Raw genomic sequence first — 17,301 nt, forward strand, 5'->3', positions numbered from 1 at the left:
ACCTTCCGGAGACACCTGAAACCCCACCTCTTTAAGGAATACCTAGGATAGGATAAAGTAATCCCTCTCACCCCCCTTAAAGATTTAGATGCACTACTGTTCCACTGGATGTCATAAGGTGAATGCACCAATTTGTAAGTCGCTCTGGATAAGAGCGTCTGCTAAATGACTTAAATGTAAATGTAAAATGTTTGCTCTCCCCCTGAGCCCAGTGCAAAGCAGAGGCCAGAGCTCAACACACTACCAAATCAACAAGACTTAAATGTTTGAGGAGAGCTACGCTGTTTAGTTGAAATGACATAATCCTTTTTAATCCGTCTCCATCTACCTCTCTCTCGGTCTCTCTCTCTCTCAGGACTAAGAAACTGATAGTAGATGTGATCAGGATCCAGCCAGGAGACACTCTCCCAGAGACCCTTGAGACCCCAGCCTCTGTCCTCCAGGTGATGTCATAATGATGAACCCTACACAGCCCAGCCAACCACACACCTCAAATAGCCTACTTCTCTATCAGTGGTTTTATTTGTATGCTTTTCCCTTTGTGTCATGCCGGAATGGGAAAGAGTGGACTGACTAGACATGCTAACCTTCCTTTCTGTTTTTGTGTGTCTGCCTCTTCCTACCTGTGCTGTCCTGTAGGAGTGTGAGCATTCTAAGGTGGTGGCGCTGCGTGCGGTGCAGGACGCCCAGACCCCAGAGGGGCTGAAGAGCAGCCAGGCGGTGCTGGAGGACAGACAGCTGCCTCTGGAGCAGAAGAAGAGGAAGATCCTCCGCAACCTCCGAACCCTGGAGCAGGCTGGCCTGGTCACCGCTAGCAACAAGTACCAGGACCTCATCAACGACATTGCCAAGGTACACATGCGCACAAACACACACACACAGACACAAGCACACTGATGGCCTTAAGCGTTTGTGTTGTACATGACCAATCATGTCCCTTCTGCGTGTGATTGACAGGACATTCGTTACCAGAGACGCTACAGACAGAGGAGGAGGGCGGAGCTGGTGAAGCTCCAGCAGGCACTGAGCGCGCTCAACTCCAAGACAGCCTTCTATCAGGACCAGACCAACTACTACGACACTTACATCAAGACCTGCCTCGACAACCTCAACAGGAAGTGAGTGTTCCCTACAAAACCCATCCCTCGCCACTAACCATAAGTCGAAGTTCACCCGACCTTCACAAACACTGTACAGGGCCTTGCAACAAAGATCTAGAGATGGAGAGGATGGATTGGTTTGGAATTGGGCCATATGGGCTAGTGTTGAAATACATTGTCATTGCTCTTGATCCCATTCAAAACTTGATGTGTTAAGTACGTGTTTGTGTGACTTCCATGCGTGTGTCTTATCTGGCGCGTGTCTGTGTGTCCACAGGAACACGCGGCGGTCCATCAAGCTAGAAAGGAAGGTGGAGGAGAAGGGCAGTAAGAAGTGGAAGCATCAGTCTCTGAAGTATACGGCTGCCCGACTGCACGAGAAGGGAGTGATCCTGGAGATAGAGGGGCTGCAGACCAACCAGTGAGTGGAGCAGCACTGAGGACAGCTGGTTCTAGCTAGCTTAGCATTGTGCAGTGACATCAGCTTCCCGAAACCGGAGTAGTATTCATTTGTACACACAATTTCAAACCACAACAAAATGTTATGCAACGGACAAACTTTTTACAACAAATAGCCAGGGTTTTGTGATTCAGAGGTAGTGTGTGGTTGACTTGGAGTATAGGTGGGTGTGTTGTTTAACAAAACTGATGCGTGCTCATCTTCGGGGCGAAACGGAGGTTGGCTTAGAATCATATGATTGACAACATTTAAACTATATTTCGTCTGCAAATGTTTATTGAAAACATGCATTTGTCTCTCGAATACTTTGTTACAGTTGTTAGCTAGCTAGTTAGCAAATTGTTGCCATATTATCATAGACATGACATCAGTCAAAACACCTCAATACAAGGCATGGTATCAAGAACAAGCGACCTATGATTCCCCACATGGCAGCTTCTTGTCATTGTTGCGAGCGATCTGACTGTTCAGAATCATAACAGCAGATGGCCTTCTACCCCTGTGATGCATGTGCAGCATTTCCGTGACGTTGTCAGACAACCCGCCTATGGACACCAAATATGAACATGGTATTGAATCCTGAAGTGAGTTGGTACCATACTGGGTCTTGGGTATTGTGGTAGTCAAGGGAACATTCTCCAACACTTTCATAAATGCATGAGTCTTTCATAGCTTTCACCAATCAGATCAGTGATAACATGAAATAAAGGGAGAAAGGAAGGATGCGTTGGTAAAGTATTTGGACGGGGACAAGGGCATGACTTTGATGGGAGGAGTGAGCTGTATTAGCTCTGTGTGAGATGGGGTGGGAGGAACTACCTCATTAAGGGACATTGTCCATACAGAAGCCCACCGTGTTCTGTCTCGCTCTTTCTCTCTTGTTTCTCTCGGTCCTGTTTGTTTTGCTCTATCCCCCACTTTCGCTCCTTCACTTTCTCTCACTCTCACTCTCCGAACACTCGCTCCTGTCCTTCATGTTTTGGTCAGGCTATTCTAGCTAGAGTGGCGCTGAGGAGAGCCAGTCGGCTCCTCACTGCTCTGTGGGAGTTCCAGGTCATGTCAAAGTGGAAACTGAGAGCTAGTATCTAGAAGGCATCGCTATGTCCTCTTTAAAGCCAGTTAAACACTATGGCCCAATATCGTCAATGCATTTCAGAAACCTTTTGAGAAAATTGGATATCTAAGCTTATATTTCTGATCATACTATTTCTCACAATTGACATTAAATGTTATGCCAAAACAAGTCTGTCTGACATTGTGACCTTAACCAACTCTAGTCCTGCTATTGTCTTATCTGTGTCTGTATCCTGTCTTTTCATTTGATTAATTCAATTGCATGTATTTTGTCTTTTCTCTCAGGTTCAAAAATGTAATGTTTGACATCTCTCCCAGTGAGGAAGTTGGGGACTTTGAGGTGAAGGCCAAGTTCATGGGAGTTGAGATGGAAAAGGTCCAACTCCATTTCCAGGTGATGCTTTTCTCCCAAATGACGACTCATGGTTGTCAAGGCTCCTCTCTGTCATGCTGACAGACTGATAGTTCCGTGTCCCTGTCTGTTGACTAGGACACGTTTCTGTCTGTTGACTCTGTTCCGTGTAGGACCTCCTCCAGCCGTAGTTCCATAGTTGTTTAAAATATATATTTTATTTTATGATCGTAGAACCATAGTTGACTGTTGTCTCTGTCCCTGTCTGTCACTGTCCCGATCTAGGATCTGCTCCAGCTGCAGTACGAGGGAGTGGCGGTGATGAAGATGTTTGACAAAGCCAAAGTCAATGTCAACCTGCTCATCTTCCTCCTCAACAAGAAGTTCTATGGAAAATGAGGGATTATTGAACCAAAGATGGAGGGGAAAAGATTGAGTGGGCATAAGTGTGAAAGGATTGTGTGCCTTTTGACAAAGCAAGAATTGAGATAGGATGTTTGAATGGTGGTTAACGTGTTATGTTCGTCTGACTGGCCACCCTCAGGCTGGTGAGCCACACACACACACATTTTATTAATCACTTTATACCAAAATGAAGCTCACATTGAAATGGGTTTGTTGCTTTTATTGTCATGTTATATCTGTTGCTTAATTATTGTATTTTTTTTTCATGTTCAGTTTTCCACTGGGTAATTAATTGTACATGGAATATATTTTTCAAAAGTATATTATAATGGCATTTACATTTTATATGTAGAAGTTATATACAGTGCATTCGGAAAGTATTCAGACCCTTCGACTTTTTCCACATTTTGTTACTTTACAGCCTTATTGTAAAATGTATTAAATACCACATAATGACAAAGCAAAAACAGGTTTTTAGACATTTTTGCCAATTTATTAAAAAGAAAAAACTGAAATAATATATTTACTAAAGTATTTGAACCCTTTACTCAGTACTTTGTTGAAGCACCATTGGCAGCGAATACAGCCTTGAGTCTTCTTGGGTATAACGCTACAAGTTTGGCGCACATGTATTTGGGGAGTTTCTGCCATTCTTCTCTGCAAATCCTCTCAAGCTCTCAGGTTGGATGGGGAGCGTCAATGCACAGCTATTTTCAGGTCTCTCCAAAGATTTTCGATTGGGTTCAAATCCGGGCTCTGGCTGGGCCACTCAAGAACTTTAAGAGACTTGTCCCGAAGCTACTCCTGCGATGTCTTGGCTGTGTGCTTCACCCTTGACCCCAATCGGAGGTCCTGAGCGTGCTGGAGCAGGCTTTCATCAATGATCTCTCTGTACTTTGCTCTGTTAATCTTTCCCTCGATCCTGAATAGTCTCTCTGTCCTTGCTGCTGAAAACCACCCCCACCGCATGATGCTACCACCACCATGCTTGACCATAGGGATGGTTGCCAGGTTTCCTCCAGACGTGACACTTGGCATTCAGGCATAGAGTTCAATCGTGATGTCATCAGACCAGAGAATCTTGTTTCTCATGGTCAGAGAGTCTAAGTGCCTTTTCATAACTCTAAGCGGGCTGTCGTACATTTTACTGAGGAGTGGCTTCCGTCTGGCCACTCTACCATAAAGCCCTGATTGGTGGAGTGCTGCAGAGATGGTTGTCTTTCTGGAATGTTCTCCCATCTCCACAGATGCACTCTAGAGCTCTGTCAGAGTGACCATCGAGTTCTTGGTCACCTCCCTGACAAAGGCCTTTCTCCACCTATTACTCAGTTTGGCTGGGTGGCCAGCTCTAGGAAGAGTCTTGGTGGTTGCAAAACCTCTTCCATTTAAGAATGATGGAGGCCACTGTTCTTCGGGACCTTCAATGCTGCAGACCGTTTTTGGTACCCTTCCCCAGATCTGTGCCTCGACCCAATCCCCTCGGTGCTCTACAGACAATTTCGTCGACCTCATTGCTTGGTTTTTGCTCTGACATGCACTGTCAACTGTGGGACCTTTATATAGACAGGTGTGTGCCTTTCCAAAGCATGTCCAATCAATTGAATTTACCACAGGTGGACTCCCAAGTTGTAGAAACATCTCAAGAATGATCTATTGAAACAGGATGCACCTGAGCTCAATTTCGAGTCTCATAGCAAAGGGTCTGGATACTTATGTAAATAAGGTATTTCTGTTTTCTTCAAACCTGTTTTCACTTTGTCATTATTGGGTATTTGTGTGTAGATTGATGAGGAAAACAATACATTTTATCCATTTTAGAATAAGGCTGTAACGTAACAAAATGTGGAAAAAGTCCAGGGGTTTGAATACATTCCAAATGCACTGTAAGTAAACACATTGTTATTGTCAAAAAAAAGTGTTTGGAATTAGATGTGTACAATGCACTATTGCCTAATGGTCAGAATGGGAGATTAGACCGCAACATTCCTATCCAGCTATAGCCAGCATGGAATGAAGTACAGTAGTTAACCAGTGCCTTTTTAATCTACATACAGTAAATTGGGAAGCTGTGTATCTTTTAAAGACTATTAATGAAGTTATTATTCCTAGTTTCACTGCTTTTTAAAAAGATTATACTGTCAAGTATAAATTTAAAATAATTTCAAATGTTTTAATGAGGTTAAATCAAAATAACTGATTTTTCTTGTTAGTTTTTATAACAATCACAGTGCTATAATTGTGTGGTCATCAAATAAATAATAAAGCCTGATTTGTTTTTTAACTGTCATTAGTGTCACCCCAGCTGTGCAACACAGCATGTTCGAGACACCTTGTCCAAGATAGTAGTTTACGTCACTGAATAGAAATTATCTAATAAATCCTATATATTAATCACTTGATAGTAGACGAGGCTTTTTACGACCCCTCTATTGATGGAGTCAGCCTTTTCAAATCCAACATGTATTTTAATTGGCTCTAAGCGCTGACAGATGGCTGTCTGCAGTTTCCCTCACGCTTGCCTGTATAGTTAATTTAGGGGAACAGTGATTTACAGCCATGGTTTATTGGTTATTCGCGACTTTTTTGCTCTCAACTTCAGCCTATGTGCCACACAATGGTAAGTAATATGTCTTTAGTTGTTTTGCTTCTGTGTTTATTTTAGCAGTTTAACATTGAAATTATGATACAAAAAAAGCTGATTTCATTTGTCGCATCCATGTACAGAATTTTGAGAAAATGTGTTTGTATATTGTCAACATATGAACTAACCCTCGGACTCAAACTGCTACTTGCAGAGCAATATCCACGGGTTTTCCCGCAGAGGGCGCATAGACAGCGGCGGCAATGAGTTATGACCAGTTGTGTAAAGTACTTGAAGTGTATTTAAGTACCACTTAAGTCATTTTTGGTCATCTGTACTGTACTATTTATATTTTTGGCAACTTTTAATTCACTACATTCCTAAAGAAAACGTTGGAATGTGCCCCTGGATATCCATACATTAAAATAATAAAATTGTGCTGTCAGTTTGCTTAATATAAGAAATGTGAAATTATTTATACTTTTACTTTTTATATTACAGTATATTTCTGCAATTTAATTTACTTTTAATACTTAAGTCTAATATATAATTGTATATATTAAGTATTTTACTGGGTGACGTTTGAGTCATTTTCTATTAAGGTATCTTTACTTTTCCTCAAGTATTGGTCCATTTTTCCACAACTGATTATGACAAACTTTTTTGTGCGCAGTATATTAATATACCTTGAACCTGGTAGGACAGCATACACGAGCAAACTTAGGGAGAGAAGGGTAAATTGAGTAATTTTTTTAACCTTCAGCATCACAATGTCAAGAAATGCATAGTATTCTTTCTAACAAAGATATCTACATATAGCTCAGGCTGTTGTGTGTCCCTAGAAATAATCAGAATTCATGTAAAAAATACATTACATGGCCAAGAGTAATAGTGGATTTGGCTATTTCAGCCACACCTGTTGCTGACAGAAGTTTAAAATCAAGCACACAGCCTTGCAATCGCCATAGACGAACACTAGAAGTAGAATGGCCTTACTGAAGAGGTCAGTGACTTTCAACGTGGCACCGTCATACGATGGCACTTTTCCAACAAGTCGGTCAATAAAATGTCTGCCCTGCCAGAGCTGCCCCGGTCAATGCGAAGTGGCGGGCCACACAAGCGCACAGAATGGACAGCCGAGTGCTGAAGCGCATAAAAATTGTCTGTCCATGGTTGAAACACTCATGACCGAGTTCCAAATTGCCTCGAAGCAATGTCAACACAATAACTGTTTCTTGAAGTGGGTGTCCATGGCTGAGCAGCCGCGCACAAGCCTAAGATTACCATGCGCAATGCCAAGCGTTGGCTAGAGTGGCGTAAAGCTTGCTGCTAGTGGAAATGCGTTCTCTGGATTGATGAATCACGCTTCACCATCTGGCACCCCACCAGACGGATCTGGCTTTGAGCAGGTGTCTGTTTGCTTTTGGTCATGAAAAAAATATAGATTCTGTTCAATATCACTTACCCTTCCATTTCTTGACCAGTTGTCGTTTCGATGTGCCAATTCGTAGGCAAGTTCTCTGCATTTGAAGGTGATTTGACGTCTTCCTTCTCTCACTTCCTTGGCTGCTCTTTGAATAATCTCAGGGGGGCTAGACCCCTGCTTGTTTTACGTTTGTATACACGGGACGGGACATGTCTTCTCAGTAACATTAAAAAATGAACAAAATTGAGTTCATATGCATACATTGCAAAAATACTATGCATGTCAGGCATAAAACAGACTAAATGTGATCATCCTTTGTATAGTGGCCATTGGCTCAACTTACCCCATGGCAAACATTTTGACTGTTACAACACAACTGCAAGGAAGCACTTTTGCTAGGTTTAAGACCTCATGTTGTAGCTTATAGAGAGCCCAACTGATGTATAAACAATCTTAAATTATCTACTTTGGTTTAGATACAAGCATTATGAAACCTCTAACACATTCATTTGACTTTGTAAAAATCTGTTTTGGGGACCTAACTTGCTTATCACTTTTTCCGTGTTTTTTTTTTCCTTCACAAACTCGATGAAATGATGACCTGTTCTTAAATGCTAGTCTACTGGTAAGTACAATTCTACAAATGCTTTGATGCTGCAGCTGTATATTGAGTAATGTTGTTAGTGTGCAGTCTACATGGACTGATTGTACAAAACATTAAGAACACATTCCTAATATTGAGTTGCAATCCCTTTGCCCTCAGAACAGACTCAATTTGTCGGGCATGGACTCTACAAGGTGTCAAAAGTGTTCCACAGGGATGCTGGCCCATGTTGACTCCAATGCTTCCCACAGCTGTGTCAAGTTGGCTGGTAGTGGATCTCTAATCCGAATAGCTTGTTCCATCTCATCCCACAGATGCTCAATTGGATTGAGATCAGCTGGATTCACAGTCATGTTTGTGGAACCATTCCTAGACAATCTTAGCCTTGTGGCATTATTCTGCAGTGAAAAAAAAACTATTCACAGATGGCTACACTGCTGCCATGAAGGGATGCACCTGATTTGGCAATGTGTTCAGATATCCTGTGGCATTCAAACGTTGCTCCACTTTTATCAAGGGGACCAATGTGTTCCATGAAAACACACCATCACCACCAGCCTGCAATGTTGACACACGGTATGATGGATGCATGTACGAAGTGCTTTTCACCATACCCTAGTCCTCCCATCAGCGTAAAACAGCAGGAACCAGGATTCATCAGACCTGGCAATCCAGTGTTTTTGATCCTTAGCCCACTGCAAATGCAGTATTTTGCTGAAAGAAGGTCGTCGGCTGCCGTACCCCATTCGTATCAAGGTACGATGAGTTGTGCATTATTTTATGGATCACAATTCGTGTCATCCTCCTTTGTCCTCTCATCAATTACCTGTTTTTGAACACTGACCTGCCGTTGGTTGGATGTCCTTTGGGTGGTGGACCATTCTTGATACACACAGGAAACTGTTGAGCTTGAACAATCCAGCAGTGTTGCAGTTCTTAACACACTCAAACCGGTGCGTCTGTCACCTACTACCATACCCCGTTCAAAGATACTTCAATGTTTTGTCTTGCCCATTCACCCTCTGAATTTAGGCTGAAAAATCCCCTTCATCTATACTGATTGAAGTGGATTTAACAGGTGACCTCAATAAGGGTTCATAGCTTTCACCTGGTCAGTCTATCTTATAGAAAGGGCATGTTTTGTACACTCTGTGTATATGACAATGTCTATTACTATGTACTCCACATTTGAAGAAATGGTCCATATTGTGATGCTGTGTTTCAAAACCACAGTATTAACATGCATAGTTTACAGTAAATCTCTACACATTTCAAGTTAGGTATAGAAGTAGTTGGCGGTTGTCTGATTTTTTAAAAGGATAATACCAGTCAAACTTTTAGTGTTTGTTTCATTAGTCCACTTTTGATACAGTCCTAAAATGTTTTGCATGTCAGCAATTTTTTACATTTAATTAGGCAAGTCAGTTAAGAACAAATTCTTATTTACAAAGATGGCCAAACCCGGACGACACTGTGCGCTGCCCTATGGGACTCACGGCCAGATGTGATTCAGCCTGGAAGCGAACCAGGGACTGTAGTGATGCCTCTTGCACTGAGATACAGTGCCTTAGAACGCTGTGCCACTCGGAAGCACTCAAACAATCAAGTTTTCAGGATAGAGAACTTTCAAAATACAGAAAGAGTCACAGTATGATGCGTATTTTGAAAACTTGATTGCTGACATGCAAAACATTTTTGGGACCGTATGAAACACATTTTTGAGTGTAATTTTCCTTTAACTCACTTCTCAATATAGCCCAAGTAACCTAGATATGTACAGGAAGTTTTACATTGTACACCCAGTGTTACATTATATTCAGATCTTATAACTTCAAAGGAAAAAAGTTACAAGGTTGAATGTGTTTATTTAAATGTCTTTGTTTGAACAGTCATATTTTGTTATTTAAGATACCTTGAACTGTTATCAAATAAACAGTAAAAAGACACAGTTCATGGTAAAAACTTTAGCATTTTTTAACAATACAGCACCTAGAACGTGTCATGAGTATGTAAGACATGGTTTAAAATGCATGGAAGTACAAGTGGTATTTGGTTAGTGGTTATGGGATCAAAGTTCCACTAAAGGGAGGTTTTGTTGGGCAACACGGTGAGGATCTGGTTCTCTTATTCACTTTGTTGCCTTCTCCTCCTCTGTAGCCTTCTCCTCCTCTGTAGCCTTCTCCTCCTCTGTAGCCTTCTCCTCCTCTGTAGCCTTCTCCTCCTCTGTAGCCTTCTCCTCCTCTGTAGCCTTCTCCTCCGCTGTAGCCTTCTCCTCTGCTGTAGTCTTCTCCTCCGCTGTAGTCTTCTCCTCCTCCGTAGCCTTCTCCTCCTCCGTAGCCTTCTCCTCCTCCGTAGCCTTCTCCTCCTCCATAATCTCCTCCATAATCTCCTCCTCCACCACCACCTTCTCCTCCACCACCTTCTTCTCCTCCTTGTCATCAGGGCACAGCTCTGAAATACAGAGAAAGTGTGAGGATATTCAGTGGCGACCCGTCATTCAGGGCAGGTGGCGCCCCACCTGTTTAGCAAAAAAATGGTCTAATTGTTTTGCATGTTATTTGGGCATGAATACGTGTCACACATCAGTTTGCAAACAATGTAAAAAAAAAAGATAAAATTCAGTTAATAAAGCCGCGTACAAACTTGTTAAGTGAGGCAGCTCCAAAATGCAGGTGTTTCAGCCTAGCTCAGTGCTTTCGGTGGTGGTGGGGCATCCAGGGGAATATACGGAGCGCAAGGTTTGGTAATGTAATCTATTTGCACCGTGATTGGCTCAGTGTTCTGTCACTCATGGGGACGCTACGTCGCCGCAACATCTACAGGGAGAGCTCTAAAATTCAAGCCCCTTGAGTGGGAAATGCCCTTCCAAGAAGGCTCCAGATCATTGGCCACAGATCAACTGACATCAAATCACATATCTGCCGTAGCTTTATTGGACTGAAGTCTAGATTTAAGGATCTCTTTTCCAAGCTTAAAAGGATAAACATTCAACACCATGGGTCAGAGAAGGTTGAATACATTGGCCGTGCTATCAATCCTGACAATGGAATGGCCATTGCTTTCTCTGTCTGCACAATATACATTTAAAGTTTCACATTTTGTAGATTTTTTTTTACCATCTATAAAAGATAATGAAAAGATGAGGAGCAAAGACAACCCCTGACCTGTTTTTCCATCGTAGGTCTGGTGTTTCTCTGGGAAGTTCAGACACTCTGCCTGTTTCTTATAGGTGTCCAGGTATGTGTGATCCATTTTCCCTGTCCTTGCTGGGAGAGCGAGAGAGGCTGGTGAGATGACCTACAGTACTGCTGGTGTAATCTTTAAGGGCTGGTAACAGACAACAAAAGGCTCATCTCCCATTAAGTCTTTCAAAGCATTGAATATATCTCGCTGGTTCTGAAATAATGACTGATCCCTTTGACATAAAGATAGCGTTTTAACACCTTATCGATGTAGGGTCAACTCCAGGCTTTCACAATGCTTTGTCTGGAGTATAGCATGCCTAAACTGCTACTATTTATCAATGTCAATAAGTGGGGTTAGCCTGATCCCAGATCTGTATGTGCTTAAGCCAACTCCTCTGACCATCGTTGTCATGCCATACATTTGTCATGACACTGAACCAGCAGTTAGGAATTGGTTAAAGCACATCCAGATGGGTCTGACAATTTTGGGGATGGACTTCCTCAAATCAATTGAGAATTGATCGGACTTACTGAACAGGAGCAGGTATCTGCCAGTAACATCTCCATTACGAGATGTGTCTGACCAAAGCAGGCAGTCAGGGCAGGTCTCCAGGTACTGGCCTTTGTGTTCAGACAAATGAACTGTGGATCCACAAAATAAAATAAATGCCTTATCCATTATGATTAGGACATTTGGTAACGCTTTTTTTCTGTCCTGCTTCAGCTGTTACAGTAAACAAATTCAACACACTTGGTAAGTACCTTGTACCAAATGGCAGGTTACTTTTTGGTGCTTGTTTCAGTGAATACCAAAGAAAATAAAATGTAATTATTATTACTATTGCTACATGATTAACATGTAATTTCCAAGTAAAAAATACCAGACTATAAAATACAGTAACAGTACATTTTATTTATTATTTATCTTTACAGGCATACGATGACATACAGTGAAGACATAACATGGCAATATACACACTAATAGTTAAGTGGATAAAGGCCCTCTCTTATTGAGCAGCTAAATGCTTTCATCCCTCAGATGTAGAGCACTAGCCAGGTTGCCAGATTGTTTTTGCTTCAGCCAACTTGCTCCTTTGCCGATGTCCTATTTGGCATAACAACGCCAGGGGAGGGTGTTGGCTAAAGCACAGACAGATATGGCAACCAGGCTAGTAGAGCACAGGTCACTTACTGTGTACGGTGGAAGTGGTGCCGGAGATGGTAGCATGTGTTGTACCTACGATGCATTTGCCATCACTGATGGACATTTTGAAAAACGTGTTAGCATGTTGTATGATTCATTGCTTAGGTGCCAATTTGAAACATTGTCTTTGCTTTCAGAGAAAGGTCAAATGAAATGTCTACCATTGCACATACTTTCCTGATATTTATTAAAGCCCTTTCCAAACTACTATGACATTCACTAAAGTCTGCAGTCATATCCACAATATAGCCAGACTTACATGCGGTCTCCCCATCTTAGGGTGACTACTTTATGGTCCGATGTAGCCGACAGGTCTATCCAGGAGCTTTTCAGAGTCCCCAAAGCATTTTGGAAGAATAAATGATCCGCAGACCCCATCACATACACCCATTTGCCATAGAGCTGCCAGTCACAGACAAGGAAAAACACATGAGTTTCATACCATCTAATTGCCTCATCCTATACCAATATGGACCATTTTGAAGTTGGAAGGAACACAAGGGTAGTATAGTAAAATAAAATGTGTAGGTGTTATGGATTAACATCCCTTGCCTTATCATGGATGTACAGTTACCTATCCAATAGAAGACACAATGTTTTCTTTAATGGAAGCCTTTCTAATGCAAATTCGGTTGAGTGTGGAGTACCACAGGGCAGCCGGCTTGGACCATTTATTGTTTTTGGTGTTTACTAATGACTTTCCTTGAATAAAGCCTATGTGTCTATGTACTCTGACACCTCAATAGTATACACGTCGGCTGCAACAGTAAAATAACTTAAGTTTAAGGTAACTAGCAATAAGCTGGTGCTAAACATCTCAAACTAAAAGCATACTTTTTGGGACAAATCACTCACAACCCTAATCCTCATCTGGATCTATTATTGAATGTGGCTATTGAGCAAGTTGAGGAGACAACTGCTGGGTGTCAACCTAGATGGCAAACTTTGATGGTCAAAACATAATTATGACTTAACGGTTACTAAAATGGGATGAGGTCTGTCTATGATAAGGCATTGCTCTGCTTTCTCTATCTCAGTCAACCAGACTCTAGTTTTGTCACACCTCCACTACTGTCCAGTTGTGGTCAGGTGCAGCAAAGAAGGAATTAGGCAAATTGCAGTTGGTGCAAAACAGAGCAGCACGTATTGCACTTTGATGTACACGGAGTACGAATGACATGCATGTCAATCTCTCCTGGCTCAAAGTTGAGGAGAGATTGACTGCATCACTATTGGTCTTTGTTCGAGGTGTTGAAGGTACCAAACTGTCTGTTGAAGCAGTTGGCACACGGTTCGGACACTCATAGGTACAACACAAGACATCCAACCAGAGGTCTCTTCACAGTACCCAGGTCCAGAACAGAGGCTGGGAAACACAGTATTAAATAGAGCCATGACTACATGGAACTCTGCCACAGCAGGTAACTCAAGCTAGCAATAAAACCAGACTCAAAGAACAGATAAAAGAACACCTTACAGCACGACGGGAACTGTGAAAAGACAGACATTTCTATGCATTTTGTATTGTATTTTGCATTATGTATGTGTTATGTACGTGATTGAGATATGACTGTGGTATGTACTTGTCTCACCATCTTAATATGAATGAACTAGCTGTGGGTTGCTCTGGTTGGGAGCGTCTGCTGAATGGTTCAATTGTAATGTAAATGTGCTATATATTATTTATTTTATTTGTGTTTCCTGTTTTGGAAACCCCAGGAAGAGTAAATTGCAGATCCTAATAAATACTGCACAGCATCTGTCACTGTCCATAGTAGGTTAGCCGGGTAGGGAGTAGAGTGTCATCTGAGACGTATTCATTAGGTCCAAAATATATTTAGTATTATGATCACAACTTACCTCGGTATGGTCCTCCAGTACCAGGGGTTTGACCAGTTCTTTACAGTCCGGTGCAGATGCAGCACTCAGAGAGGCTAGAGCCAGGAGAGCTACAACCAGCTGAACAGCCATAGAGAGAGGTAGAGAGAGATGGAGCAGAGACACTGAGGACGATCGTACAGATAGAGCAGAACACCTCTACTGCTGGGGCATATGCCTCCCGGAGGCTTAGACAAAAACACTGTTGCATAAGGGGCAATGTGGAGGAGGAAGAGGGGAGGCTTTCAACATGCTTCAATGCTTGAATGGGTAAATGGAGGGCTAAATCAGCATTCATTTCCAGACTTGTCTTATATAACTCTGAATGGATGTCCCCTCCCTGACTGAGGAGACACCATCTATTAGCTAGGGACCAGAGCACTCTAAATAGAAGCTTCTGTTTGGGACTATTGTCCTTGAATGAATTCAAACGGACAGCCTGGATACCAGCTAAATGATAACATCCACATTATGGTGAAAAGGGCCTCAATTGCTTTTGTTTGAAGGAACTTTTGTTACATGTAGCAACAAGCTAAATAATTACTTAAATGATCAATAGCATGTACATTGTGTCTGGTTTGGAATGGGACTACAGTAAAAACAACGTTGCAGGATGAAGAGGGATGCAGCCCTTGGTTTGGTTTCTGTGCACATGAGGGGGTCTTACACTTTCTCTTGAGTTACCTGGCAACCAACTGCCTTGGTCCCAAAACAAAAGAGCTTCTCTTTTAAATGTTTTGTTGTGCCCTAGCTTTGTCACATTTTTATGCCAAATGAGACAAATGTGCTGACTACTAGGAACCAATAAACGAATTCAGGGTGAGGGCTACATGGAAACTTTGAATAAAATACTGAAACAGATAAAGTAAACAGATATCTATTTCCTCCCGTTTCAATGTATTTCCCATTTCAATAAGACAAATCGACCTTGATATGTCTGTCTATTAAGTTGAACAGTTAAGCAGGAAGTACATGATCTCTGTGTCACCGGGGACTGGCAGAAATGCTGCCCCTTGACCATAGCTTGACTTTTGGTGAGCGGAGCGTGTTCCTCTGATCGGTAGGCTACATGGAACTCTGAAGGGTCATATTTTGGTGGTGTCTCTCATTCACCATAAACAGTTGTAATGAAACACATAGAAGTTACTGTTTAAGACTTGAATTAATTGTAGAACTTTTTAAAAGCAAAATTACATACAGTAACAATGTTGGTTTAGTAGTAATAATAAGTATCAAGCAACTAAATGCATTGTACAGTAAAATAATTGAATATACTGTAACACAATTCAACACGTTAAGAAGGTTAGAACAGTCCCAGTGATGGGTCATTCTGTTGATCAGGTGGCTTAGACTTAAGCCTGTTGTCTGTCATTTCCTTCACTCATCAGGACACAGATCTGAAACAGAAAGAGAGAAGATATTTACAGGAGTGAATGCTCTCCCAGTACGAAATAACTCATTCCGTTTTAAGAGAGTCATGTTTCATTAGATGGTAAAAGGTGAGAGAAGTACATTAACTGTATCATACCCAGGTCCCCAAAGTGGTATTGTGGGAGGAAGTTGAGACACTGCATGTTTCTTAAAGGTCTCCAGTTATGAGGCTTCTAATCTCCTCCTAGTCCTTGCTGAGAGAAAGAGAGGGTGGGTTTTTTGTGTCTGACTGGAGAGATTGATGGTGGGATTGGTACGGGTGATGATGATACTATAAAAACACGGACAAAGCAAATGACTTTAATCATTTGACTTACTGAATAGAACGCTGTTTCTGCTACTGGTCTCTCCCTCAGAGGTCGACACGACAGTAGAGTCTGGTCACAGGAGGCAGTCATGGCAGGTTTCAGGGTGCTTACCATCATGGTCAAATCAAAGTTTGTCACGTGCGCCGAACAGGTGTACACCTTACAGTGAAATGCTTACTTACCGGCCCTAACCAACAGTGCAATTAAGTAAAAAATAGTTATTAAGTGAACAATAGCTAACACTAATTGAGGTAGTATGTATATGTAGGTATGGTTAAAGTGACTATGCAAATATGATAAACAGAGTAGCAGCAGGGTTTGGGAGGGCAGGACAATGCAAATAGTCCGGGTAGCCATTTGATTACTTGTTCAGGAGTCTTATGGCTTGGGGGTAAAAACTGTTGAGAAGTCTTTTGGTCCTAGACTTGGCGCTCCGGTACCGCTTGCCATGCGGTAGTAGAGAGAACATTCTATGACTGGGGTTGGCTGGGGTCTTTCTCTGACACTGCCTGGTGTAGAGGTCCTTGGATGGCAGGCAGCTTGGCCCCAGTGATGTACTATGCCGTACGCATTACCCTCTGTAGTGCCTTGCGGTCGGAGGCCGAGCAGTTGCTGTACCAGGCAGTGATGCAACCAGTCAGGATGCTCTCAATGTTGCAGCGGTAGAACCTTTTGAGGATCTGAGGACCCATGCCAAATTTTTTAAGTTTCCTGAGGGGGAATAGGCTTTGTCGCACCCTCTTCACAACTGTCTTGGTGTGTTTGTACCATTCTATTTTGTTGGTGATGTGGACACCAAGGAACTTGAAGCTCTCAACCTGCTCCTCTACAGCCCCTTCAATGAGAATGGGGGTGTGCTCGGTCCTCCTTTTCCTGTAGTTCAATCATCTCCTTAATCTTGATTATGTTGAGCGATAGGCTGTTATTCTGGCACTACCTGGCCAAGTCTCTGACCTCCTCCCTATAGGCTGTCTCGTCGTTGTCAGTGATCAAGCCTACCACTGTTGTGTCGTCGGAAAACTTAATGATGGTGTTGGAGTCATGCTTGGCCATGCGGTCATGGGTGAAAAGTGTTGGATGTGTTGCTACCTAATCTCACCACTTGGGGGGGCGGCCCGTCAGGAAGTCCAGGATCCAGTTGCAGAGGGAAGTGTTTAGTCTCAGGATCCTTAGCTTAGTGATGAGCTTTGAGGGTACTATGGTGTTGAACGCTGAGCTCTAGTCAATGAATAGCATTCTCACGTAGGTGTTCCTTTCGTCCAGGTGGGAAAGGGCAGTGTGGAGTGCAATACA

At 42.4% G+C, this 17,301-nt stretch overlaps 2 protein-coding genes across 3 annotated transcripts in view; one reads left to right on the forward strand and one right to left on the reverse strand.

Annotated features, from left to right (window-relative positions):
- The window catches only part of iqgap2 (IQ motif containing GTPase activating protein 2), an 85,237-nt gene extending 79,577 nt beyond the window's left edge, over positions 1–5,660 (forward strand). For both annotated transcript variants that reach the window (XM_065011632.1, XM_065011633.1), the window contains exons 33-38: positions 356–443; positions 640–852; positions 958–1,118; positions 1,378–1,521; positions 2,920–3,028; positions 3,272–5,660. In XM_065011632.1, coding sequence (XP_064867704.1) covers positions 356–443; positions 640–852; positions 958–1,118; positions 1,378–1,521; positions 2,920–3,028; positions 3,272–3,385 — 829 coding nt within the window. In that variant the 3' untranslated portion in view covers positions 3,386–5,660. The remainder of the gene's footprint in view (positions 1–355; positions 444–639; positions 853–957; positions 1,119–1,377; positions 1,522–2,919; positions 3,029–3,271) is intronic.
- A 4,193-nt stretch (positions 5,661–9,853) lies between these two features.
- Positions 9,854–14,516, reverse strand: LOC115111053 (uncharacterized). The gene is made up of 6 exons (XM_029636937.2): positions 14,252–14,516; positions 12,651–12,793; positions 12,380–12,444; positions 11,719–11,829; positions 11,167–11,268; positions 9,854–10,453 (listed from the first exon to the last, which is right to left on the reverse strand). The coding sequence occupies exons 1-6, from the start codon at positions 14,360–14,362 to the stop codon at positions 10,131–10,133; spliced, it is 855 nt and encodes a 284-aa protein (XP_029492797.2). The 5' UTR covers positions 14,363–14,516; the 3' UTR covers positions 9,854–10,130.
- Positions 14,517–17,301: the final 2,785 nt, after the last annotated feature.

This window comes from Oncorhynchus nerka, linkage group LG27 (assembly GCF_034236695.1).
Source record: "Oncorhynchus nerka isolate Pitt River linkage group LG27, Oner_Uvic_2.0, whole genome shotgun sequence".
Classification (NCBI taxonomy): Eukaryota; Metazoa; Chordata; class Actinopteri; order Salmoniformes; family Salmonidae; genus Oncorhynchus; species Oncorhynchus nerka.

Coding starts and splice junctions, on each gene's coding strand:
- LOC115111053 (XM_029636937.2), bottom strand. CDS start 14,362: ATGGCTGTTCAGCTGGTTGTAGCTCTCCTGGCTCTAGCCTCTCTGAGT. Junction 12,445..12,650: donor CTAAGATGGGGAGACCGCAT/GTAAGTCTGGCT, acceptor AATGTCCATCAG/TGATGGCAAATGCATCGTAG. Junction 11,269..11,718: donor CAGATACCTGCTCCTGTTCA/GTAAGTCCGATC, acceptor TCGCTCTCCCAG/CAAGGACAGGGAAAATGGAT.